The sequence below is a fragment of the Triticum dicoccoides genome, chromosome 6B (assembly GCF_002162155.2).
Source record: "Triticum dicoccoides isolate Atlit2015 ecotype Zavitan chromosome 6B, WEW_v2.0, whole genome shotgun sequence".
Classification (NCBI taxonomy): Eukaryota; Viridiplantae; Streptophyta; class Magnoliopsida; order Poales; family Poaceae; genus Triticum; species Triticum dicoccoides.
In genome coordinates this window covers 84,433,818-84,461,721 of record NC_041391.1, presented here as the reverse complement: position 1 = coordinate 84,461,721, position 27,904 = coordinate 84,433,818, and the positions used below count along the sequence as shown (strand labels likewise).

Sequence of the window (27,904 nt, the reverse complement as noted above, 5' to 3'; positions counted from 1 at the left end):
TTTAAGAAACAACAACTTTGGTTTCTTGCCAAACCATAGCTCATAATGTGTCGTCTCAACGGACTTTGACGGTGTTCTATTCAGTGTGAATGCGGCCGTCTCAAGAGCATAACCCCAAAACGATAGCGGTAAATCTGTAAGAGACATCATAGATCGCACCATATCTAGTAAAGTGCGATTACGACGTTCGGACACACCATTACGCTGTGGTGTTCCGGGTGGCGTGAGTTGCGAAACTATTCCGCATTGTTTCAAATGTAGACCAAACTTGTAACTCAAATATTCGCCTCCACGATCAGATCGTAGAAACTTTATTTTCTTATTACGATGATTTTCAACTTCACTCTGAAATTCTTTGAACTTTTCAAATGTTTCAGACTTATGCTTCATTAAGTATATATACCCATATCTGCTTAAATCATCTGTGAAGGTGAGAAAATAACGATATCCACCACGAGCCTCAACATTCATCGGACCACATACATCTGTATGTATGATTTCTAACAAATCTGTTGCTCTCTCCATAGTACCGGAGAACGGGGTTTTAGTCATCTTGCCCATGAGGCACGGTTCGCAAGTGCCAAGTGATTCATAATCAAGTGACTCCAAAAGTCCATCAGTATGGAGTTTCCTCATGCGCTTTATACCGATATGACCTAAACGGCAGTGCCACAAATAAGTTGCACTATCATTATCAACTCTGCATCTTTCGGTTTCAACATTATGAATATGTGTATCACTACTATCGAGATTCATTAAAAATAGACCACTCTTCAAGGGTGCATGACCATAAAAGATATTACTCATATAAATAGAACAACCATTATTCTCTGATTTAAATGAATAATCGTCTCGCATCAAACAAGATCCAGATATAATGTTCATGCTCAACGCCGGCACCAAATAACAATTATTTAGGTCTAAAACTAATCCCGAAGGTAGATGTAGAGGTAGCGTGCCGACCGCGATCACATCGACTTTGGAACCATTTCCCACGCGCATCGTCACCTCGTCCTTTGCCAGTGTTCGCTTAATCCGTAGTCCCTGTTTCGAGTTGCAAATATTAGCAACAGAACCAGTATCAAATACCCAGGTGCTACTGCGAGCTCTAGTAAGGTACACATCAATAACATGTATATCACATATACCTTTGTTCACCTTGCCATCCTTCTTATCCGCCAAATACTTGGGGCAGTTCCGCTTCCAGTGACCAGTCTGCTTGCAGTAGAAGCACTCAGTTTCAGGTTTAGGTCCAGACTTGGGTTTCTTCTCCTGAGCAGCAACTTGTTTGCTGTTCTTCTTGAAGTTCCCCTTCTTCTTCCCTTTGCCTTTCTTCTTGAAACTAGTGGTCTTATTGACCATCAACACTTGATGCTCCTTCTTGATTTCTACCTCCGCAGCCTTTAGCATTGCGAAGAGCTCAGGCATAGTCTTTACTAACCCTTGCATATTATAGTTCATCACGAAGCCTTTGTAGCTTGGTGGCAGTGATTGAAGAATTCTGTCAATGACACAATCATCCGGAAGATTAACTCCCTGTTGAGTCAAGTGATTGTAATACCCAGACATTCTGAGTATGTGCTCACTGACAGACCCATTCTCCTCCATCTTGCAGCTATAGAACTTATTGGAGACTTCATATCTCTCAATCCGGGCATTCTGTTGAAATATCAACTTCAACTCCTGGAACATCTCATATGCTCCATGACGTTCAAAACGTCGTTGAAGACCCGGTTCTAAGCCGTAAAGCATGGCACACTGAACTATAGAGTAGTCATCAGCTTTGCTCTGCCAGACGTTCTTAACGTCGTCAGTTGCATCAGCAGCAGGCCTGGCACCCAGCGGTGCATCCAGGACGTAACTCTTCTGTGCAGCAATGAGGATAATCCTCAGGTTACGGACCCAGTCCGTGTAATTGCTACCATCATCTTTCAACTTTGCTTTCTCAAGGAACGCATTAAAATTCAACGGAACAACAACACGAGCCATCTATCTACAAACAAACATAGACAACAAGATACTATCAGGTACTAAGTTCATGATAAATTTAAGTTCAATTAATCGTATTACTTAAGAACTCCCACTTAGACAGACATCTCCCTAGTCATCTAAGTGATCACGTGATCCAAATCAACTAAACCATAACCGATCATCACGTGAGATGGAGTAGTTTTCAATGGTGAACATCTTATGTCGATCATATCTACTATATGATTCACGCTCAACCTTTCGGTCTCCGTGTTCCGAGGCCATATCTGCATATGCTAGGCTCGTCAAGTATAACCTGAGTATTCCGCGTGTGCAAAACTGGCTTGCACCCGTTGTAGATGGACGTAGAGCTTATCACACCCGATCATCACGTGGTGTCTCGGCACGACGAACTTTGGCAACGGTGCATACTCAGGGAGAACACTACTTGATAATTTTAGTGAGAGATCATCTTAAAATGCTACCGTCAATCAAAGCAAGATAAGATGCATAAAGGATAAACATCACATGCAATCAATATAAGTGATATGATATGGCCATCATCATCTTGTGCTTGTGATCTCCATCTCCGAAGCACCGTCGTGATCACCATCGTCACCGGCGCGACACCTTGATCTCCATCGTAGCATCGTTGTCGTTTACACCATCTATTGCTTCTACGACTATCGCTACCGCTTAGTGATAAAGTAAAGCAATTACAGGGCGTTTGCATTTCATACAATAAAGCGACAACCATATGGCTCCAGCCAGTTACCGATAACTTCGGTTACAAAACATGATCATCTCATACAATAAAATATAGTATCACGTCTTGACCATATCACATCACAACATGCCCTGCAAAAACAAGTTAGACGTCCTCTACTTTGTTGTTGCAAATTTTACGTGGCTGCTACGGGCTTTAGCAAGAACCGTTCTTACCTACGCATCAAAACCACAACGATAGTTTGTCAAATAGACTCCGTTTTAACCTTCACAAGGACCGGGCATAGCCACACTCGGTTCAACTAAAGTGAGAGAGACAGACACCCGCCAGTCACCTTTAAGCAACTAGTGCTCGTAGCAGTGAAACCAGTCTCGCGTAAGCGTACGCGTAATGTCGGTCCGGGCCGCTTCATCTCACAATACCGCTGAACCAAAGTATGACATGCTGGTAGGCAGTATGACTTATATCGTCCACAACTCACTTGTGTTCTACTCGTGCATATAACATCAACGCATAAAACCTATGCTCTGATACCACTGTTGGGGAACGTAGTAATTTCAAAAAAATTCCTACGCACACGCAAGATCATGGTGATGCATAGCAACGAGAGGGGAGAGTGTTGTCTACGTACCCTCGTAGACCGAAGCGGAAGCGATCACAACGTAGAGGAAGTAGTCGTACGTTCTCCTCGCGATCCAACCGATCCCAGCGCCGTTACTCCGGCGCCTCCGAGTTCTTGACACACGTACAGCTCGGTGACGCTCCTCGGGCTCCGATCCAGCAAAGCTCCGGGGAGGGAGAGTTCTGTCAGCACGACGGCGTGGTGACGATCTTGATGTTCTACCGACGCAGGGCTTCGCCTAAGCACCGCTACGATATGACCGAGGTGGATTATGGTGGAGGGGGGCACCGCACACGGCTAAGGAACGATCTCAAGGATCAACTTGTGTCTTCTAGGGTGCCCCCCTGCCCCCGTATATAAAGGAGCAAGGGGGAGGGCCGGCCGGCCTAGGGGTGCGCCAAGGGAGGGGGGAGTCCTCCTCCTAGTGGGAGTAGGACTCCCCTTTCCTAGTCCAACTAGGAAGGAGGAAGGGGGAAGGAAGGAGAGGGAGAGGGAGAGGGAAAGGGGGGCCGCGCCCCCCCCCCCTCCTTGTCCTATTCGGACTCCCCTGGGGGGGGCGCCACCTCCTGGTGCGGCCCTCTCTCTCCCCTCTCGGCCCAATAAGGCCCATTACTTCCCCGGGGGGTTCCGGTAACCCCTCCGGCACTCCGGTTTTCTCCGAAAACTTCCGGAACCTTTCCGGTGTCCGAATATAGCCGTCCAATATATCAATCTTTATGTCTCGACCATTTCGAGACTCCTCGTCATGTCCGTGATCACATCCGGGACTCCGAACTCCTTCGGTACATCAAAATACATAAACTCATAATATAACCGTCATCGAAACCTTAAGCGTGCGGACCCTACGGTTCGAGAACAATGTAGACATGACCGAGACACGTCTCCGGTCAATAACCAATAGCGGGACCTGGATGCCCATATTGGCTCCTACATATTCTACGAAGATCTTTATCGGTCAGACCGCATAACAACATACGTTGTTCCCTTTGTCATCGGTATGTTACTTGCCCGAGATTCGATCGTCGGTATCCAATACCTAGTTCAATCTTGTTACCGGCAAGTCTCTTTACTCGTTCCGTAATACATCATCTCACAGCTAACTCATTAGTTGTAATGCTTGCAAGGCTTAAGTGATGTGTATTACCGAGAGGGCCCAGAGATACCTCTCCGACAATCGGAGTGACAAATCCTAATCTCGAAATACGCCAACCCAACATCTGCCTTTGGAGACACCTGTAGTACTCCTTTATAATCACCCAGTTACGTTGTGACGTTTGGTAGTACCCAAAGTGTTCCTCCGGTAAACGGGAGTTGCATAATCTCATAGTTATAGGAACATGTATAAGTCATGGATAAAAGCAATAGCAACATACTAAACGATCGGGTGCTAAGCTAATGGAATGGGTCATGTCAATCAGATCATTCAACTAATGATGTGACCTTGTTAATCAAATAACAACTCCTTTGTCTATGGTTAGGAAACTTAACCATCTTTGATTAACAAGCTAGTCTAGTAGAGGCATACTAGTGACACTCTGTTTGTCTATGTATTCACACATGTATTATGTTTCCGGTTAATACAATTCTAGCATGAATAATAAACATTTATCATGAAATAAGGAAATAAATAATAACTTTATTATTGCCTCTAGGGCATATTTCCTTCATGTGTTTCGTCCGAGCAGTGCATGATAGCCACTGCAGAAGGGGACGATGTCGAAGATCAACTCTTCGCTTCGGAAATTACCCGGGGATCCGAAGACCACTTCCAATGTGATTGAGCCCGTACAGCAGGCCTCTACACCTGGTATGACACCTTTAATGTGGTTTTCGTGGGCTTGATCCTTGAGGGATCAATACCCAATTTGCGCACTGTATCCTGATAGAGCAGGTTCAGGCTGCTGCCACCGTCCATGAGGACTCGTGTAAGGTGGAATCCATCAATAATTGGGTCAAGGACCAGTGCAGCTGAACCGCCATGACGGATACTGGTCGGATGGTCCCTGCGATCAAAGGCTATCGGACAGGACGACCATGGGTCGAATTTTGGGGCGACTGGCTCCATCGAGTAGACGTCCCTGAGTGCACGCTTGCGCTCCCTTTTGGGGATATGGGTGGCGTATATCCTGTTCACCGTTTTGACTTGGGGGGGGGGATTTCTTCTGTCCCCGTGTGTTCGGTGGTCGGGGTTCGTCGTCATCGTCATTGCTTTGCGACCCTTTCTCCTTATTCTCGGCATTTAACTTGCCGACCTGTTTGAAGACCCAACATTCCCTGTTGGTATGATTGGTTGGTTTGTTAGGAGTGCCATGGATTTGGCATGGTCGATCTAGTATCCGGTCCAGACTGGACTGGCCCGAATTATTTCTCTTAAATGGTTCCTTCCGCTGACCGGACTTAGAGCCACTGAATCCGGCGTTGACCGCCGTGTCTTCGGTGTTGTCTTCATTGTTTCGACGCTTATGTCTATTGCGTCGGGGCTTGCCATTGCTGTTTCTGGCTTCAGAAGTGTCAGGTTCACTTGTATTGTTGTTGCTACGGGCTAGCCAGTTGTCTTCGCCCGCACAGAAGCGGATCATCAGTGCCATAAGGGCTAACATGGATTTTGGTTTTTCCTCGCTGAGGTGTCTGGCCAGCCATTCGTTGCGGATGCTGTGCTTAAAGGCCGCTAGGGCTTCGGTGGCCGGATAGTCGACTATCTGGTTCTTTTTAGTTAGGAACCCGGTCTAGAATTTCCTGGCTGACTCTCCGGGCTGTTGGATTATGTGACTTAGGTCATCAGCATCCGAAGGTCGGACATATGTGCCTTGGAAGTTGTCGAGGAAGGCGTCCTCCAAGTCCTCCCAGCTGCCAATGGAGTTTTCGGGCAGACTGTTCAACCAGTACCTAGCCGGTCGCTTGAGTTTGAGCGGGATCATCACCGCGGGCCATATGAATATGGAGAAGAAAGTCCTCAATCCATACTGCGGGGTCTGTTGTGCCATCATATAATTCGATGTTCACGGGTTTAAACCCTTCTGGGAAATAGTGTTCCGTTACTTCATCAGTGAAGCAAAGGGGGTGTGCGGCGCCTCTATATCGGGCCAAGTCGTGACGTAGCTCGGATGGAGTTCGTCTGCGGTTTTCGGCCCGGACGTGGTTATGTTTGTCACGTTCAGCCGGATGGCCATCGTCGCGCATCGGTGCACGCCCCCATGATAGATAGATTGATCTTGTCTAGCTGCTCTATTTTCCAAGTCATTTCGCAGGTCGCACATCGGGGCACGCCCATTGTTTCTCGCTGCGGATCTTCTCCTCCTCCTCTGGCAAGTAGTCATTCTTGATGTTGAAGAAATTACGGATCTCCTCCGGAGTTTTGCCCCTAATCATGTCGGCAACAGTCTGGCAGGTCAGGTCCAACAACCCCTTGATCTTGAGGTAACTTGCAGCCTGAGAGGGGGCAAAAAGAACCATAGGGTGTCAGAGAGAAGCATTAGTCTATAATGGCTATAGAACATGGATAATTAGATAGATTGTCTTGCATTAAGATATGTTACAAGCCAATAAAACACAAAACATCACATGAAGTCGCCTATCATGCCAGAGAGAAGCATTAATATATGTAGCATAAGCATAAAAACCATATATTGTTATGAGTAGTCTAATGTTTCCGCAAGTTAATAATATACAATTTGTTGGCACAATGATAGTGCATCTAGTAAGTTCACACTTATCATAATAAAGCATCCTAGGTTACGCATAACAATGATATACACATGTCAGTGAAATATATAAGACCACAAGATGATGCCCTAACCTATTTACTACGATTTTGTATGTTGTACTTCGCTAATAAAGCACAATCATGTATAATATAGTCCATTTGTATCGCATTGAATCCACCTTGATGGTTGTACGAGGAGTCCATCCAATCTAATATAAACATTAGCAAGACGCGCAAGCCCAATCTAGATTCGGGTGCCACAAGGGGAACATCAAGAAAAAATAGATCTAGAAAAATAAAATGGTTGAATCAAAGGATATAATACCTAGATGAGGTCGAAGAGGGTGGCATGGTTGACCTTGATGAATTCTGCGTCCCAGAGCTTGAGGTCCTTGGCTAGGGAGGTGGGAGGCATGGTGTTAGACGCAGCGGCACCAGGGGATCTAGTGGCGACGTTGCCTGGCTTGGCCGGGACATGTTTGTTGCAGTACTCGATGACCTTGGACAGGATCTCGGAGTTGATGTTGTGGATCGGGATGGCTTTGTCAGCGCAGTCATCCTCAATCATGTGGCGGATGGTCTGCGATTCCATTGCGACCACCTCCTCCACCTCAAACTCCTCGCCGTCAGACGACTTGAGCATGAGCATCTTCTTCTCGCCCGCGTCCGAGGTCGCCATCACTGCTGGATCCGGGATTGGGGGTGGCGGCGGACGAATTTGGGATTAGGGAAACCCTAGAAACGCAGCGGCGGCCGCAAAGGAGAGGAAAGATTTGATTGTTGCGGGGTGGGCCGGGCTAGGATCCGGGGGAATTTATTAATTGAGGCCCTGGCTTTGTCAACGCGTGATTGGAAATCTATCTATCATACACCACAAGGAAATGAAGCCAAGTATTACCAAACCAAATCGGATCAAATTTGGATAGAATTTATTTCATGGTATACGAAGGAGCACGGGTCCGAGCACACTTTCGACCGTTAGATCTATATGTAGAGCACATAAGGCTAGCGGTGGCACTTTTACAAAAAGAATGCCACAACTCCGCTATTGGCTTTTGCACAAAACCCCTTTGTCTCTCCCATGCAACCCCATCCCTCCCCGACCTCCTCCAGCCAGCCATGGATCCTTATCTAGCATGGATTTAGACTATTGCCAGCAAATAGTTGCATCTAGAATGATCATGCATCATGTTTAAATTCAAGAAATTGGAACTGAGGGAATTTTTCAAAGCCTCAAATTAAATAAAAGGGAAAAGCACCCTAAAAATGCATTTAATGATTCCATAAATTCCTTCGTTGATGTTCGTTAATTTAGGCAAGGATTTTGATCCAATCCAAAAATAGTGAACAATTTCAAGGAATTAATTGGCTTTGAATAGAAATAAATACTCTATTTGAGTTTAGATTTATATTCATAATAATTAGAATATAAATTGAAAATGCCTTGAAATAATTTATGTGCATTTGGCTAGGTCCATTGTGGCAACATATATATATTTCAGAGAAGTTTGGCACTGGTTTTGAAACTTGTTTGATTTTAAATCAGTGGCAAAGATTCAAATAAAAAGCAAAAAAGCAAAAAACAGAAGAGAAAGGGAAAAGGAAAGAAGAAACCTGACTTATCTGGCCCAGCAACCGGTCGAGTCCACCAGAGCGCAGGCCCTGCTGCTAGGAGGACGACAAGGTGACTGCCTCCATCTCCTCGTCTGGCCCTGCTGCTACAGTGCTATTGCAACATTGGGATGTTTTTAAATTACATTTTTTGTTCTCATATGATCACAAAAGCAATGCTAGTTAGTTGTACTTGTACAAACATATGCTCTCCAGATTCACATCCTCCTAGTTAGTACCTGTACCACATTTTACTACAGGAATTAATAGATGATGAATGGTACTGATGCTTTCTACTATTTGATTTTTTATTATCTTTTGGACAAACTGATTAATTTTTCTGATGATCAGATTTTGGGCAGGCTCCTTGTGCTGTAAATTCTATGTGTCTATGGACATGGAAAGTATATACTCTGTTGACAAGCAGCCTGAGTGTACTACCTCAAGACAGAAACCAAGCACTCGCAGATTCTATCTTTATGTATGTATCAAGGAGGGAGCGTTGGTGATGGCTTTAGGTTGTACTACATTTTCGTAATATATTCAGTGTTCTTGAATGAAGGATCTGTTTATTTAGTGTTCTTGATCTGATCTGATGTACTGCATTTTCGTAATATAAACAAATAGAATCGTGTCGTTTTGCTAGAAAAGATAGGAATGAACAAAGAACTTCTGAAACTCCCTACAACCTGAAGCATGAAGCAATGTCGGCATACATGTGTACAGTTTTTGGGAATGGTCTTCATTTATGAAACTCTCTGTTGACACCGATTTCGGCCAAAGTGAAACATGATGCTTAGATATTATAAAATAAAATCATTTACACAAAATGAAAATATAATGAGTTGCCGGATACGTGGATAAAAAAATACCATGATGAATTTCCGTCGCGCTGTTCAATATAAAATAACAGACCCGTAAATAAAAGGGAAGGAGCTATATGGTCGCATAAATTAAAGGACATATGACTTTCGTACACATACGCCATCATCAAGCAGCCTGAGTGTACTACCTCAAAACAGAAACAAAGCACTCGCAGATTCTATCTTTATGTATGTATCTAGGAGGGAGCGTTGGTGACGACTTTAGTACTTAATGAATGAAGGATCTGTTTATTTAGTGTTCTTGATCTCATCTGATGTACTAAATTTTCGTAATACAAACAAATAGAATCGTGTCGTTTTGCTTAGAAAAAATAGGAATGAAAAAAGAACTTCTGAAACAATCAAGCTCTCCCTTCCTTGGCCTCCGCCGCCGTGTCTGTCCCTTCCGCCCGCAGCGGCAGCGGCGAGAGCAGCAGCACTCAGCAGCGGCGGAGATGGCAGCAGCACTCAGCAGCGGCAGGCAGCAGCAGCACTCAGCAGCGGCAGGCAGCAGCAGCAACACACAGCAGCAACGGCGGCGACAGCAGTAGTCACGATACAGAGAAGGGAAAGAGTGAAGAAGAAGCTGACATGTTGGCCCCACCCAGTCATAACGGTCAGCTTAACTGTTTATGTAACGGTCAGATTAACTCATGAGCAACTAGCCAGCTGTTGTCGGTCCGATCCATCGATGCGGCCATGTACTCCCTCCGTTCCCAAATACTTGTCTTTCTAGGCATTTCAAATGGACTCAACATACGAATGTATGTAGACATATTTTCAAGTGTAGATTCACTCATTTTGCGTCGTATGTAGTCACTTGTTGAAATCTCTAGAAAGACAAGTATTTAGGAACGGAGGGAGTATCACGTTAGCCCAACGTGCTAGCACGCACCACGCAGATTCCTCGGATCGATCTGCAGAGTGGAAATTAAATTCATCAAGACCGATCCAAGTCTAGTTAACTGAAGACCTCGACCGATCCAAGTCTTTGAGAAACACATCCTAGCTGGACACGTACTATACATATAGGGACATTAATTATGAGATTGATTATCAGGTAATAATAGACACTTGCCTCTAGTGCAAAAACTAGGTAGTAAATCATATGTATTGAATGTTGAGTATATCTTGACGACGTGCTTGATTCATCTGCACAATCGTGTCGTAAAAGTGAGATTTCAGTTAGTAGTTGTTCTCAGAGGTATCTATGTTCTCAGAGGTATCTGTGCACAAGTTGTGCGACTTAAATCCGTGTCGTAAAAATGTCGACTGAGATAAATGGGTCGACTGAGAACTTGGGATAAATGGGTCGACTCTTGTATGCACAGCAAAATCAAATGGCCAGATCTACCTCTCTCATAAAACTTGGGATAAATGGGTCGACTGAGAAACTGATTGATTTTTAATGGTCCAGTCGCATCGATTAAAACTGTTGTGACAAACTAACAATCAACTCCTCCACAACTTGAGGTTAAGTAGTAGTTAATTCTGACATGAAGCAAGATGCCTCCTTGATCTACTACGTCGCTAACATGTCACCACAACTCTAGTTTCCATGGTCGACTCAAAGATGATGTCCCATGCATGCTTATTCAAATCATTTATCTGATTTTTCCAAAGCACGGGTAGATATGGTTTAACTGATGATGACTGTTAGAGTTCAATTAATGAATTAATCCTGAAATTTGGATTTAAGACTGATGGGGAGTATTGCTAAGCAAAGAAGGATGTTTAACCTCGAAATCTGATATAGTGTCCATGTCGGCCATGTTGATCAAAGACCTGAACCGATCGAGGTCTTAATGAAATAGTTCCTACGCCAATCGATCCGAGGAATCTGTGAGCGAGCACGTTAGGCTACCGTGATGGTCTAATCAATCGGGTGGCCGACAACTACCTAGTTGTTCGTGGGCATCTCTTAGGACCTTCATCGATCCAAGTTGGCTTGACATATGGCCAATGGATGGAGCACATGCAGGCACATTAATCAGACGTTGCACTGTCGACGGGATTCCTCGTAAGAATGAGATCATGGATTTGTACTAACAACGCCATCTTTTCGTGAGCCTCTTAGAAGATGATATTCCCATTGGTATGTTTTGGAAAATGCATGTTTGTCCAATATGATTTACCAGGTTTTTTCTCTAGAGGCAAGTGTCTCTTATTTATTACCTGATTTTTTTTTTTTGAAAAGGAGGACGACCCCCGGCCTCTGCATCTGGGCGATGCATACGGCCATATTATTAATTATTAACACAAGACCGTACAGAGTCATACAACAATAAGTCTAAAGCCACCAAAACCAGCGAAAACTGTCGCTTTCCCTATCCAGTTGATGTAGGGGCGCTGAAAGTCTGGGCCTAATACCAAACTGACCATGCAGCCAAACCTAAACATCTAAAGACTTGAGGTCCCACCCAGGACGCCTGCCTGGTATGGGCACCCACCAGTCCGGCGTGCTTCTCAACCAGGACCCCTGCCGGGTATGAGGCCGCCGCAGCCGCCTGTCACCAATCCATCTTCAGAGCTGTACTGTTGCACCGACCTTGCCAGGCCTATCTGCCATCAACGCCACCATGACGCCAGACAGCTACCACCTCCTGCACGAGTCCATCTCCGCGCATCAGATGCCGAGTCTCGACAGCGCCACGCCGCCGAGATCCGTCACCATCAAAGTGCAAGATGAAGCACCGCTCCACCAAAGTCACCGTCCTCTAGTTCCTCGAGCCCGTGTGCACCTCCAAGAATGACGCCCCCGGGGGGAAACGACACCAGAGAGCCGCCGTCATCCGATCTACTGATCTAGGGTTTCCCCCGGAGGTAGCAGAGAGTGGCCTTGAACTTCTCCACGACGATGCCTTCAGGAAGGGAACGACGCAGACAGCGTCGCCATCGCCGGCCTTGGCAATCGCCAATAGCAGGTTTTCACCCGGATTTGATCGAAGACCTCCATCCCTCGTGCACGGGTCGCCAAACCGCCGGGCACGCACCACCGGAACCACAATCCGTCGGCCAACCCCAAAGCGTTGCCGCCGCGAGGTCAGCTTTGGCTGGGGCGCCGGCAGCCATCCCCGACCCCCGGCCCATCCCACCTCCTCCCCCCCGGATGAAGAAGAGGAGGGGAAAGCCGAGGCCGAGGCCGCCACTGCTGCGCCGACCCCTCCGCCAGCCACGGCGGAGGAATCCGCCCGCAGCCCGCACCGCCCGCAGCCCGCCCCAATCGGATCTGGATCGAGCCACCGCCGTCACCACACCAGCCGAGCACCACCGAGGAGCAGCCCATCACGCCACCTGCACACCCGCGCGCTCCTGCGCCGATGAGGGGCCGCGCCGCGGCGTCCCGCGAGAACGCCGTGACCAGATCCAGGTCGGCCGGCCCGCGCCAGCCCTCCCGAACGAGGCGATGAAGACGCCCCGCCACCGCCGGCGCCGGCCGGGCTTCGCCCGGGCGCGCCCTCTGGCGGCGGCGGGAGGGGGAGGAGGAGAAGAGAGGTGGAGAGGCGGCCGGCGGCTAGGGTTCCTCCCCTGCCGCCCGCGGGAGCGCCAGAGGAGGAGGTGGCGTATGCCTCAAGTTCAACAAAAATGGGGAGATTTTCACTTCCCGGCCTCTGCACCAAGTAAGGATGCATACGGCCATTTTAGTATGAGTACCAAGATAAACATGGTCCTCAGAATTTTTTAAATGAGTATCAAGATATTTCTTGATGAGTGGTTCCACCACACATCAAGCTTGATCCTCAATAAACGGGGGAAAACCCCTGTGCATCACCTGTCAATTCTGGGAATTGAACTCGGGTCGTTGGGTTGCACAACCACATACCCAACCACTGAGCCAAGGCGCAAATGATCATCAGAGTTTGATTAATCTCAAAATGTCCATATAACTATAGTACGTGTCCAGCGGCTGTGTTTCTCAAAGACTTGGACCGATGGTGGTCTTCAGTTAACAAGCTACTCAAAATCTGATACTTTGTCTCCAGCTGGGCCGTGTCTGTCAAGACTAGGATCGGTCTAGGTCAGTCTTGATGAAATTAATTGCCACTCTGCAGGTCGATCCGAGGAATCTGGGCGGTGCACGGTAGCACGTTCAGCTAACGTGATCCATGGCCTCATCGATGGATCGGACAGACAACAGCGAGCTAGTTGCTCATGAGTATCTCTCAGGACCTCCATGAAAGCAAGTTGACCTACTCGGCTTGGACTATGGACTGGAGTAGATTCCATGCACCTGCACATGTTAGCAAACCTACCTAGCCGGCTCGGCTTGGCTCGTCAGTGTTGACGCAATCAAAATCTGCTGTGGTCCAACTTGTGGAGCGAAAATTGAGTGAATCGATTCATCACCGCGCAGCCGGGAGACAAGCTGCATACGGCGACGAGGTGAAAGTTTTCAACTGGATCAGGCCTCGACTGTAGTTTACGGCCGACCAGACATTTTAGTCTTCCGCCTTATTTTTACGGATACATACTTTACAAGTGCATTCGGTCGGCCTCGAAACGGCCAGCCAAGCAGGTCCAAACATCATTTGTCCCATGATTCAATACATACAAAAAGATTTACATCAAATTCAAATTCATTCCCTCCTTGGTGGCGGTGCCGAGGCTAAACCTCCCCTGCCTCCCCCCTTCCCCTGCGCTCGGGTGAAAACCCTAGCCCCGTTGGCTAAGCGGCGGCGACGCCACAGCGTCGTCACCTTCTTGAAGGCGCCGACTTGGGCATGGGGATGCCGGGTGTGCATGGCGAGCTTGTCTGGTTCCTGGTGGCGGCCCGTCTGATCTACCGCGTCGCAGCTCCAGGCATGTCTCGTGACTGCGGTGCTTATCTTCCGGCCGTGTCTCCGATGGCGACCTCGCCCCTCCTCACCTTGTACTTGCCGTGGTGGAGCGGTACTTCATCTCACTCATTGATGGCGGCGGAGATTGGCGGCATGGCGCTGTGGAGGTTCGGCGTCCGATGCGCGGAGATGGACTCGCGCAGGAGGAGGTAGCTGTCTGGCGTCATGGTGACGTCGATGGCAGATGTGGCCTTCACAAAGTAGAAGACTCAATATAATATGAAGACGGACTTGTGGAAGATGGCGGCAACGACACAAGAGTGCGTCTGACCGGATTGTGCCCCAGACCCGGTATGTGGCTCGGCTGGGGCTTCCGGCTTTTGATGTTAGGCTTAGGTGAGTTGTTTGGGTAGTGGCCCAGCTAGCATCCCTTCATCATATGGATAAGAGTAGCGGCATATGTTGCCAAGATGGTGAATTCAGGTATATTGTTTGTAATACTTTGTAAGGTCCTCGAGAATAATTAATAAAGTGGCCGTATGCATCTCCCAGATGCAGAGGCCGGGGGTCATCCTCCTTTTCTAAAAAAATTGGTTTTTTTCAAAGAAGAACACGGAACTACCTCCCCGGTTCCAAATTGCCAGAATGAAACCTGTAGGAATTTGTTAGTAGGCCTTTGGCCCAATGCACAACTAAAATCTGAAATTCTCTTGGATCATTTATGCATAGCTAGTGAGTACTGTGAGTGGAACTAAAGCTTAGTCCCACCCGAAAGTTGAGAGAGAGTTGTATCTCTTTATAAGGTGAGCTCTTCTGCCACTTGTATGAACATGAGAAGAGGAGACCTACACGCGCTCCTCCTCCCCGCTTGCTCGCCTCGCCGTGGGAATGAAAACTTTAATTAGTTAGCCGTTTTCGGGTCTTTTGGATCATAGTAGGCCCGCATTATGTAGTCAGGCAAACGTCTACCCTAGCCGCCGCGACAACATATGGTTTTACACCGTTTCAGATCATTGCTCCGCCACGCAAGTCTTCTCCATCCCTCCTTCTGGCGTGCACTGCAAGAAGGGATAGCAGGCCTCCGGAGGTAGCAAGGGCCAGCGATTGTTACCATGCACGAATGAGTAGGACACAACATTTTTTGTCCAAGGGTTGTATGTACTTCTATGTTTATCAGCATATCAGGGATTCAGTAAAAAAAATAGATCTACAATTTATATACACGATACAAGCATGCATCAGGTCATCATCAGGTCAATTTATTAGCCTAGCGTATCGATTTACATTCCGAACTTCGATCCTAGGTATCATCAGGTCAATCACGTTCAGTGAACATGCATGTCTACTAATTTTGAAATGAGCCGTGGATTGATCGGTAAAATTAGGACCTGGACGCATACAAGCAAGTCGTCTCGCTTGCATGTCATCAGGCAAGTAGTGCAATGTCAGATTACTTCAACTTCATCAAAACCAAGGTTTCATGTTCAGTTATTCTAAATACCAGCGTGTCAGTTCATATTCTGATCTCCGATTCCGGGAATCCGCTGACCCTCGACGATGTATATGGACAAGTTGTCTTAGATGTCCGGACAATTGAAAAAAATGATAATTATGATATACTAGGATTAGATTCCTTCAATTACCACGTACATCAACTGGGTCCATGCAGTGGTTAGCATGTGAGAGATCTATAAGTATGATGCTAGGCGTCACTAATGATATTCCAAGAACCTCCAACCAAGTCTTGTTTCGAGCGAGGCCAGCCTAGCATTCAGTTTGCGTGAAGAATCGTGCTACCCTTATATAGAAATTTCTCTTTTTTGTTTCTTCCAAATGAGGAAACATTTGACCTTGAAACTTTGCAAATCAACTATTCACAAGTGTCACTCATTTTATAAAATGTTTCCAATCTTTTTTATGAAACATAAGTTTGTCAAATTTCAAAATTTGAATGAATTGTATCATTTTTTAAAAAGTTATGTTGCGCCAAAACATTCAAAAACTTCTCTGAACATGGTAGTACATGTGGGATGTTGGTCAAAAAAGTTTCGAATTAAAATGTTCTATAATTTGGGGAAACAAAAAAAAGATTTCTTGTACGAACCTTGATGTAAAAATAGTCCGTGAGAATAGAGAGTACACTCGTATGGGGGTACAACTAGAACTTTCCACTTAATTTAATGCAACCATCAATAATGATGGTAGTAAAAATATTATTAATCGCATCCTAAGATTTTTTTTGCATATAAAAGCTAGCTTTCATATGACTATAAAAGCAACACAGGCAAGCTGAGCATGAAGGGCCACACGAGTACATCATAGAATGGGTATAATGTAACAGTTTAGAGATACATAGTTAATCCAGGTATTTTGTTTGTTTCTAGTTGATTGGTTTAGTATATTTCACTCATGCTGAATGCATTCCCCTAAAAACACATGTCCACCTCAATTTAATTTGTGTCCAGTATTTTCTGGTTCCCAGAATGTCATCCCAAGAATTTTCGGCCAACAATTAAATGATCATACATACCCTCCGCTTTTAGTTTCATCTTGGTAAGCTTTTGATGACGAAACGTATCATGTAGTAACCAAGTAGGGGAAGAACTTGTTTTTAAAGAATAAATCTACCCACTTATTGTCTATGGGCAAATTTTGCAACAGATGACAAAATTGAGTTAGATTTATGCCATAATATAATGTAGAAGAATGAAGTTCATGAACAAGCGAGTCCACCACGTTTGTAAGATAACATGTCCTCTCAAATGGGAAGGCTTAGAGATCTGGCACATCTTTAGAATTTCACCTTTTGATATATCATTACCGATTTTTCAATGTGACTGGCTTTATCCATAGCTGAGGCATGGATGGCTATAGTTGTAAGAAACAGTTCCCGAATGATACAAATTTACTAATAGTTTCAGCTTTCCAATTTACTACAATTATGCTCCATTTTGAGTTATATTGAAACTTAACCACAAATTATCTCTGACTGGCAATCGTGTGGATTCAAGAAATGGAAGCTTCTTCATATATTGTACATGGAAGTGCACATGTGTGCCTCAGTTACGATATCTGATATGAATGCTTATAGAAACGGAGAAGAAAAATGTGTAATTCCATCCATATTCATAATGTAGCATAGTTCATGAGATGTTCCATAGCTTACTATATCAAAATTAGTGTTAGATTTACTTCACGAGATGAAACACTAACATTGATGATAATTCTACAAGGCATTTGGTGGCTTAAGTATGAATGAAGGTTTTTTTTTTGCTACTTACATGTATTGGTTAACATTTCGCTACCTATTATAATATCACATAGATCTTATATTCGGAGAACTTTCACTCCCTAAAACTTATTTGGAATAAAAAGCAAGCATCACTACCGTGGAAACCTCCTTAGACATCACTACTAAGCCTTAACAGTGATGGACATTTAGAGACACCATAGGTAAGTGCTACCCGGTTGGAACTTTCAATTAGTAGTGATGATGGTAAAATCACCCATCACTTGTGGCTTGTATGACACTTATTCGAGAGTCGCAATGTACCAATGATGACCATACTGCTACGGACGAGTGCAGAGACTATGGTCGAATGATGAAGCAACTGTGTGTTCACCTTCAAACCTCACATTTTACATTGCAAAACTCAGAATATATTTCATTTTAGATGGTTCAGTTACCAAATTTCACGGAACTTTTTCAAAATTTAACTATAAAATCTAGAGGTAATACAATGACATGATGCATTGTTCCTATTTAATAGGCTTCATTTACATTGTCTTCAAAACTAAAAGTAAACACTATCCTATAAATAAATGTGCTTGGTTTCAAAGTTGAAGCAAGGCCATGAATCTAAAATTGCAATCAAATTTGAGGATTTTGAATTCTTAGAGAAATTACCAAATTTCCAATTAACTTAATCCGTTCATGAATCATGATGATAGTAAAAACATCATTAATCGCATGCTGAGATATTTAACCAGAGAACATACTATGCATAGAGCAGGTACATCTATGCAAACAAGTAGCACGGCTAACACAGAAACAAGCAGGAGAGCGACGAACAGATCGTACCTCATATTTTCATTTTGGCTTATTTCATGTCCTCACCGTCACTTCCTTTTGTTGTTTGGTTGTTTTTCTGGGGTGTGCAGAGGATTAGACTTAGGCGGTGAGGTGTGCACTAATTAAGTTCCATTGATTTTCATTTCCACAATGAGCCATAGGTATAGCATTACTTTTGTATGGTAGCATCCTGGAATAGTTTCATGGCCGTTGTAAGTGTTGATCATTAGGCGCTTCCTTAATTAAAGTTAGACGTATACATGGTTTTACGTGAGCTGTCATGACGTACATGCGTCTTGCGTAAGCAACGTGACGTACATGCATGGGATCCTTTACTGTGCATCTGACTTTGTTATGGCGCCTGTCATGCATGTTACTGTACTTCTTTGTTTTTTCTGGAGGGGGTCATGTTACTTGTTGCATATACCTCTGCTTTCATATCGCCTATAAAAGCAACACAACCAAGCTGAGCATGAAGGGCATCCAATCACCACCAAACACACTAGCATTGCCATCAAAATCAAAATGACTGGCCACACGCTCAGTTTCTCCACTTGTAGATGTTCTTTGTTGATGCTCCTTGCCATGAGCTGCCTGATGCTAGCCGGCTGCTCTTCGGAGTCGTTGCCGACAAGTGCTGATGAGCACTCCGGCAACCACCATGATCCAATGATGGACCGTTTCCACGCCTGGATGAAGGTGCAGAACAAATCCTACTCCACGGCCGCTGAGAAGGTTCGTCGGTTCGGGCTATACAGGAAGAACATGAGGTACATAGAGACTGTGAATGCCAGGGCGGCCACCTCTGGACACACTTACGAGCTTGGGGAAGGTCCCTTCACCGACATGACAAATCAAGAGTTCGTGGCGCTTTATACCAGCCAGATTCCGGAGGGTCAGCATCGAGAAGATGGTGAGCAAGATGAGCAGATTATCACCACCCATGCTGGGCCTGTGGGTCACACTGGCACAAATACCGTGTACACCAACTTCTCAGCGAGCGCGCCAAGGAGCATGGACTGGAGGAAGAGAGGCGCCGTCACCCCCGTAAAAGACCAACGGGATTGCGGTACACACAACATCTCTTGTTAATATTTTTCCTCCACTAGCTATGTACAATATACCATGTCAATTATTATGTTAAGCATTGATATACAACTGCAGGAAGTTGCTGGGCATTCTCCGCGGTGGCTACTATTGAAGGAATACACAAGATAAAGAGAGGGATTCTGGTGTCTCTGTCGGAGCAACAACTGGTAGACTGTGACCGAGTTGATGACCACGGTTGCAATGGCGGCCTACCTAGCAAAGCCTTCCAGTGGATCAAAAAAAATGGAGGGATCACCGCCGCATCTTCCTATAGATACAAGGCAGCCATGGGTAGTTGCTTGACCAACCGCAAGCCGGCGGCAAAGATCACTGGCTCGATCCGAGTCAAGAGCAACAACGAGGTGTCGCTGATGAGCGCTGTGGCGGTCCAACCGGTAGCTGTTGGGATCTCAATAGATGGCAGACACTTCCCCCACTACAAGCGGGGCACCTACAACGGGCCATGTGGTGCCAGGATCAACCATGCCGTCACCGTTGTAGGTTATGGGCCCACGTACTGGATCGTGAAGAATTCGTGGGGGGCGACATGGGGTGAAAAAGGCTACATTCGAATGAAGAGGGCAACAGAAAATCCATCGGGGCACTGTGGCATTGCTACAAGCCCAGTCTATCCCCTGATGGAAGGTGGAAGATCGACTGATTAAGGCGTGCTTCCTTTATATTCAGATCCATCCATTTTAATTTGTCCAATTTCCTAATTCCTGCTTGCATGTGCACACTGCCAACGTACTCTGCATGCGCTAATAGGTCGTGCACTCCCTTTGGAAAATAAGGATCTGTACTTATTAAGTTTGTAATATCTGTGTCTTAAAAAAAATTGTAACTTCTGTTGATTTTGTTTGATGGCAAGGTGTCAACTTATTTCTAGCGCCACCATGTGTAGCATGTCATTTCATTTGCTTAGTACATCTACTAAAATGATGATATGACGGAAAAAGTTTGATATGTCGGAAAGGTGTTGCTACGCTCAAGTACACCCACGCACGTTATCCAGTCCGTCGGTTTCCCGAGAGACGTGTGCCACAGGCTGTCAAAGTGCAGGTCATTTGCAGCCTGGGCGGCTGTTATGTAGAGTAGGTCCATTAGATTTTCTTAGTCCTTGTGTACTAGGGATGCAGTGCAAGGCAGTAGCCGATGGGGAGGGCGGTGCTGCCAGAGGTTGACACCTTGCGACCGCCGTCTCCTCAGTTAGGTTTCGTGAGGCACACTGTGAGAGGGTCGGAAGAGCAAGGGGCGCAGGCAGGGTGGACGACGTTGCAATTAATGGATGGTGGCATCACACTGACGTGCGGCGCAGAGGTGGATGATTTCCGCCGCCGTCCTGCAATGGCGTGCCGATAACGAGGAACATACTAGGGCTACTTTTTTTTGAAGGGTACATGCTAGGCCTACTAAACGAAAGCTTTCCCCTCGTGGCGGCCCATAGTGGGTGTTGGCCCAGTTCATAAGAAGATGCCCAGATTGGTCTGTGGAGCAGCAGCCTAGTCACGTGGGCCTGCTAGCTGGCGCGAAGTTACGCAGTGGGAAGCCGGGCTAGTGGTGCGGAAGGTCCCAGGAGATCTAGTCCGCCCATTGGTGTAATCGAACGGCTTAAGACACCTAATCACTGTGCGAGGCCGTAGCTAGCTGCGTTTTACTGTTTAGTAATGTCAGAATTAACTACTTTAACTAGTTATGAAGAGTCTGGGTTGTCTCATCAAGGTTTATATCCCGTTGATGTTACATTTTAAGTTAATAAATGCGCCATTTATCAGAAAAAACCATCTTTGAGTCTCATGGAGACTTTGTGCTTAGTGGAAACTTGATTTGTGTTTGTGGTGGGCATGCAACATCTAGCAGTCGAGCAGTCGAGCTACTTTACTCTCAAGCAGTCGAGCAAGTGTTGGTTGTTATTTTGTCAGAACAGTTTTATATAATCAACGGAAACTTGGTAGTCTTGCATGAGCATCACATCCCATGTACTGGTCCCCTGTTTATTAGAGCCAACTTGCTTCTTAGTTTTAAACAACTTGTACTCTTGGACAGCCAATTGCATATGAATATAATTTGATTGCAGTGCGGTGCACATTACTCGATCTCCACATTTGTTTCCCAACGTCCCAACAATAGCTAGAGACGCCCTATGAGCCTAAGTTATTTCTGTGTATTAATTGCATATGATATGAATGATGCTTTTGTAAAAAACTAACATCTACTCCACTTCAAGGCAAAGTTCAGCCGATGAACCTCCTCTAACGTTCCTTGCTCAATGTTTGTCCATATGAATATAATACACGTTTGAGCAACCTGGATCAATCGACGTTCGGAAATAACCAGCTAGATGTTGGCCAGATGATCGATGAGACCATCACGTTAACAGAACATGGCTAGCAGATTCCTCAGATCACTCATCGGAGTATCTGTTTCATAAAGACCAACCTGGATCCATTCAAGTCTTTGATCGACATGGCCGAGCTGGAGACACTGGATAAGATTTTGAGATAAAACTTGCTTCTTTCCTTAGCAATATATACCCATCCGTCTTAAATCACATTGGGAGAATAATAGAACTCTGACGATCATCAGGTAACTCATCTTTACTTGTACACCATTTTGAACAGCAAAAAGAAATAAACTTGACACCAGACAAATAGGGACATCTTGTTTGAGATTCATGAAGATGACTTTGTTAGTACAGACCAATAGGAGCTCATTCATAGAATGCCGTCAACTATGCCACGTATCAACAACGTGCATGCATGTGGTCCATCCAATTGGCCGAGTCATGTAATCTTGGATCGATGGAGGTCCCCAGAGATGCTCACAGACAACTAGCTAGCTGTTGGCCAGAGGATCAATGAGACCATCACGTTAACCACACATGGCTCTCCCAGATTCCTCGGATCGATCGGGCGGAGTAGTTGTTCGATTAAGACCTCGATCGATTCAAGTCTTTGATTGACATGGCCGAGCTCGAGACACCAAATCAGATTCTGAGATATATAACTAGCTTGTTTACTTAGCAACACTTTGTCCACCTTAAATAATATTTTTAGAGTAATTAAACTGTGACCGTCAATAGGTGAATCAGATATACGTATCCGTTGAGTTAACCAGGTAAATAATATGGACAAGTATACATGTATTTTTAGAAGATGTTAGGGACATCATCTTTCAATCTCTATGTTTATATTCAAAGAGAGCCGGGTGGAGACTTGATTTGTGGTGGACATGTGCATCATCTAGGGGGTGGAGTGGAGGCATCTTGTCTTGGTACATGTCAGAACTAACAACATATAATATCATCTTGTCTTGGAAGAGTTGGTTGTCAGTTTGTCAGAATTGTTTGTGTAAGCCTATTCGAAGGATACTTAAGATTCTGAAAATAAGTTACTGCGTATTGTACTCGGCATGAGCATCAGTTCACATGTCCTGGTTCGATTGTTAGTTGAAACTAGCAAAATGATACAACATTATGCATGTCCTGGGCGGTGGATCTGGCGTCCTGGCCGCGCGGGCGACGGGATCCCGGTGGTCGTTGGCGGCTGGCGGCGGCTTCTGCGATGGTCGGTGCGCGCGATCTGGCGCCTCCCCTCCTCCCCTTTTCGGCATGCAGGCCAGCCTGGTTGGGCCGCGCTTCCCTTGGTTGCCGGTTCTATACAGGAGGCACTGCTGGTGGCAGGGATCTAGTTCGGGTGAAATCCCTGGCCAGGCATGGCCGGCTGCGCCCACGGCGATGCCTAGGGCGCCGTTCCCCTACTTGAAGGCGTCGGTATGGACTGATCTCATCACTTCCCCTTCCCCTAGGTCTCCCGGGCAAAAGCCCTAACTTTGTTGGGAGGCGGCGACGCTCATGGCGCCGTTACATTCTTGAAGGCGCCGATTTGGGAACCTTGGGGTTGGGTGGCGCTTGTGGGTTGTGGGCGACGGCGGTGGTGCATACCTATCCTAGCATGGATCTACGTCCGTTTCTTGGAGATGGACTCGCGTAGGTGGAGGTCGTCGATTGGCGTCGCGGTAGGGTCCATGGCAGAAGACCTTCCAAGGCTCGCGTAGGTGGAGGTCGTTGTTTGGCGTCGTGGTGGCGTTGATGGCAGAGGACCGGCTAAGGTTGACACCTCAATCAGCTCTGAAGATGGAGCAGTGGAAGATGGTGGCGACGACACATGTGAGTGCGTCGACCGATTTGTGCCCCGGACCCGGTAGATGGCTCACTCGGGGCCTCCAGCTTCAGATGATAAGGTTAGCTGAGAGGTCTGGGTATGTGGCCCGGCTTGCACCCCTACATCATATGGATAGGAGTAGCGGCAGATGTTGCCAAGACGGCGGATTCTGGCATATTGTTGTTCTACTCTGTAAGGTCCTCGATAATACTCAATATAATGGCCGCATGCATCTCTCAGATGCGGAGGCCGGGGGTCATCCTTCTTTTCTAAAAAAAAAATTATGCATGGCTCAGCCGCACCTTTCGCTACTCTTATGAGCATCAGTTTTCCCATTATAACAAGCTGAAATCACTTCGACCGTTCCATTTGTTTTGGGAAGAAATAAATTTGTTATGTAAAAGAAATGAGAACCGTGCAAATCGGAATAGTTGCGCACAAATCAAAGTCAACCAATCGGAATAACGATGATGGTAGCAGCACTGGGAGTAGCATCGAACTTCTGAGGAAAACTAATCAGTTGGCCAACTGAAAGTGTAGTACGATTTGATACACGTCTTGACATAGTTTGTTTACGACTCAAAGAGAGGCTCACTGAGTCTACAATTAATGGTGCATGTATTTTTTCTGAGCTAGTTGATGGCATCTAGCTATATCCTTCCTGTACCAGGCGGCGATGTCATGCTCTATGTTGGAGAAACTTCACGAGATTTAAGGCCTCCCAGTGGGGCCCCAACAGGCGGCGATGCCACGGAAGCAAATACGTAATGGCTCATTGCCCAGCCAGGGATCCAGCCAAAATTGGATCCTTTTCCCGTTCCCTAAGGAGAAGGAGATCCTTAGGCGGATGTCCTCCTTGATCCTTTGGATGGCTCGTCAGAATTGTGAGCCTTCCGTCCGGTTGCTTGCCAAGAGCGGTTCACCATTAAGGTATTTTGCCGTAAAAAAACAGGCGGAAGACTACAATGTCTGGTTGGCCGTAAGATACAGTCGACGCCTGATCCAGTTGAAAATTTGTCCTCATCGCCGGATGCAGCGTCGCTCAGTTTTCGCTCCACAAGTTCCGCTTGTCGCACCATGGGATGTCAGGCACGGCCGATTTTAATGGCGTCAACACCGACGAGTCAAGCCCCATTCATGCCTGCATGTACACAGCGTGCTAGGCAGGTTCGTTAACACGTTCCTTCCTCCTATGTGCTTCGTCAATAGTCCAAGCCGAGAAGGCCAACTTGGTTTCATGGAGATCCCAAGAGAGACTCGTGAGCAACTAGTTAGTTCTTCTATCGACGAGGCCATGAATCACGTTAGACGAACGTGCTAGTACGCAGATTCCTCGGATCGAGTGGCAATTAATTTCATCAAGACTGACCTAGACTGATCCTAGTCTTGACCATCACGGTAGCCTAACCTGCTCCCTCACAGGATTATTTCATTAAGACCTTGATCAGTTCAGGTCTTTGATCGACATGGCCGACCTGGACAATATATCAGATTTTGATGTCAAACATCCTTGTTTGCTTAGCAATACTCCCCATCCGTCTTAAATCAAGATTTCAGGATTAATTCATTAATTGAACTCTAGCAGTCATCATCTGTTAAACCATATCTACCTGTGCTTTGGAAAAATCAGGTAAAGGATTTGAACAAGATTTTGTGCTTAGTCGAGACTAGATTTGTGGTGACTTTGTGCTTAGTGTAAAATCAGAAAAATAATGTAAAAATAATGTAAATTGGGACATCATCTTCGAGTGATCATTCTGACATTCTGCTGAGTGGAAACTAGATTTGCGGTGACATGTTAACGGCGTGGTACATCAAGGATGCATTTTGGTCCATGTCAGAATTAACTACTACTTAATTAACCTCAAGTTGTGGAGGAGTTGATTGTTAGTTTGTCACAACAGTTTTATCTAATCGATACGATCGGACCATTAAAAATCAAGCAGTTTCTCAGTCGACTCATGGATCCCATGTTTTATCATAGAGGTAGATCGATCTGCAGAGTGGCAATTAATTTCATCAAGACAGACCTAGATCGATCCTAGTCTTGACTGACATGGCCCAGCTGGAGACAAAGTATCAGATTTTATGTAGCTAGTTCACTGAAGACCTCGATCGATCCAAGTCTTTGAGAAATACAGCCGCTGGACACGTACTATATGTATAGGGTCATTTTGAGATTAATCAAACTTGGGTAATAAATCATTCTCACTTGCCCCTAAGAAAACGAGGTAAATAATCTTGCACAAGCATGCATTTTCGAAACGTACCAATAGCGTCGAGCACCCTATGCACCCTATGTACTTTAATCTCTGTCCATCTCGTCCATCTCATTAAGATTTAATGATGGACATGATGATCTTCCTCCATATTGGATGATCTCTACATGGAGCAAGTGTTGATTATTATTTTGTCTGAGCAGCTTTATGTAATCGAGGGGAACTCAAGATTCCAACTAGGTAGTCTTGCATGAGCATCACATCCCATGTACTGGTCCCCTGTTTATTAGAGCCAACTTGCTTCTTAGTTTTAAACAACTTGTACTCTTGGACAGCCAGTTGCATATGAATATATAATCTGATTGTACTGCTCTACAAATTACTAGATGTCCACCGTTTGTTTACCAAATGTATCAACAATAGCTTGAGAGACGCCCTATGACTATGAGCCTTAGTTTTGAAATTTGCCTAAACTTATATCTTCTCCACCCCAAAGCAAAGTTCAGCCGATGAACCTCCTCCAACGTACCACGCTCAATGTCCGTCCAAATGAATATATTACACGTTTGAACAACATGCATGCATCTGCTCCATCCATTGGTTGGGTCGAGTCAACATGGATCAATCGACGCTCGAAGACAATCGATGAGACCATCACATTAACTGAACGTGGATCGCAGATTCCTCGGATCAATCGGCGGAGTAGCTGTTTCCTAAAGACCTACCTGGATCTATTCAAGTCTTTGGTCGACACTGGATAAGATTTTGAGATAAAACTTGCTTCTTTGCGTAGCAATATATACCTCATCCGTCATTAGATAGGAGTAGCGACAGAGGTTGCGAAGATGGTGGCTTTGGTCTTACTGTTGTACGACTTTGTAAGGTCTTGTGTGAATAATCAATAAAGTGGCCGTATGCATCGTCCAGATGCAGAGGCCGGGGTATTCCCCCTTTTCGAAAAAAAAACCTCATCCGTCATTAATCACATCCACGGAATAATAGAACTCTGGCGATCATCAGGTAAATCGTATATACTTGTCACGGGACCAAACCAAGTACATCATTTTAACAGCAAACAGACCATTAGGGACATCTTCTTTGAGATTCATGAAGGCACTTTGCTAGTACAGACCTAGGAGCTCATTCATACGAGGAAGCTCGTGAACCGTGCCAGGTCTGAACAACGTGCATGCATGTGCTCCGTCCAATGGGCCGAGTCAAGTAAACTTAGATGGATGGAGGTTCCCAGAGATGCTCGCAGACAACTAGCTAGCTGTTGGCCAGAGGATCAATGAAACCATCACGTTAACCACACATGGCTCTCCCAGATTCCTCGGATCGATAGGAGGAGTAGCTGTCTGATTAAGACCTCGATCGATTCAAGTCTTTGATCCACATGGCCGAGCTGGAGACACCGAATCAGATTCTGAGATAAGACTTGTTTGTTTGCTTAGCAACACTTTGTCCACCTTAAATAACATTTTTAGAGTAATTAAACTGTGACCGTCAATAGGTGAATCAGATATACGTATCCTTTGAGTTAACCAGGTAGATCATTTGAACAAGTATGCATGTATTTTTAGAAGATGTTAGGGACATCATCTTTCAATCTCTATGTTTATATTTAAAGAGAGCCGAGTGGAGACTTGATTTGTGGTGGACATGTGCATCATCTAGGGGATGGAGTGGAGGCATCTTGTCTTGGTACATGTCAGAACTAACAACATATAATACCATCTTGTCTTGGAAGAGTTGGTTGTCAGTTTGTCAGAATTGTTTACAACTTTGTAAGCCTATTCGAAGGATACTTAAGATTCTGAAAATAAGTTACTGGGTATACTCGGCATGAGCATCAGTCCACATGTCCTGGTTCGTTTGTTAGTTGGAACTTGCAAAACGATACAACAGTATGCATGACTCAGCTCAGACACACCTTGCGCTACTATTATGAGCATCAGTTTTCCTATTACAAAAAGGTGAAATCACTTCGACCGTTCCTTTTGTTTCGGGAAAAAAATAAATTTGTTATGTAAAAGAAATGAGAATTGTGCAGAGGCCTTCAGACCGCAGAGTTGCGCACAAATGAAGG

The 27,904-nt window shown here is 45.5% G+C and overlaps 1 protein-coding gene and 1 pseudogene across 1 annotated transcript; one reads left to right on the top strand and one right to left on the bottom strand.

Annotated features, from left to right (window-relative positions):
• Nucleotides 1-6,452: 6,452 nt before the first annotated feature.
• LOC119326564 lies at nucleotides 6,453-7,699 on the bottom strand (annotated as a pseudogene).
• An 11,170-nt stretch (nucleotides 7,700-18,869) lies between these two features.
• Nucleotides 18,870-20,098, top strand: LOC119322534 (stem bromelain-like). Its single transcript, XM_037596016.1, has 2 exons — nucleotides 18,870-19,413; nucleotides 19,509-20,098. The coding sequence occupies exons 1-2, from the start codon at nucleotides 18,870-18,872 to the stop codon at nucleotides 20,096-20,098; spliced, it is 1,134 nt and encodes a 377-aa protein (XP_037451913.1).
• Nucleotides 20,099-27,904: the final 7,806 nt, after the last annotated feature.

What these genes read in the sequence shown, in the direction of transcription:
- LOC119322534 (XM_037596016.1), top strand. Translation starts at nt 18,870, where the DNA reads ATGACTGGCCACACGCTCAGTTTCTCCACTTGTAGATGTTCTTTGTTG. An exon ending in AAAAGACCAACGGGATTGCG is followed by an intron (nt 19,414 to 19,508) that starts GTACACACAACA and finishes ATACAACTGCAG; the next exon opens with GAAGTTGCTGGGCATTCTCC.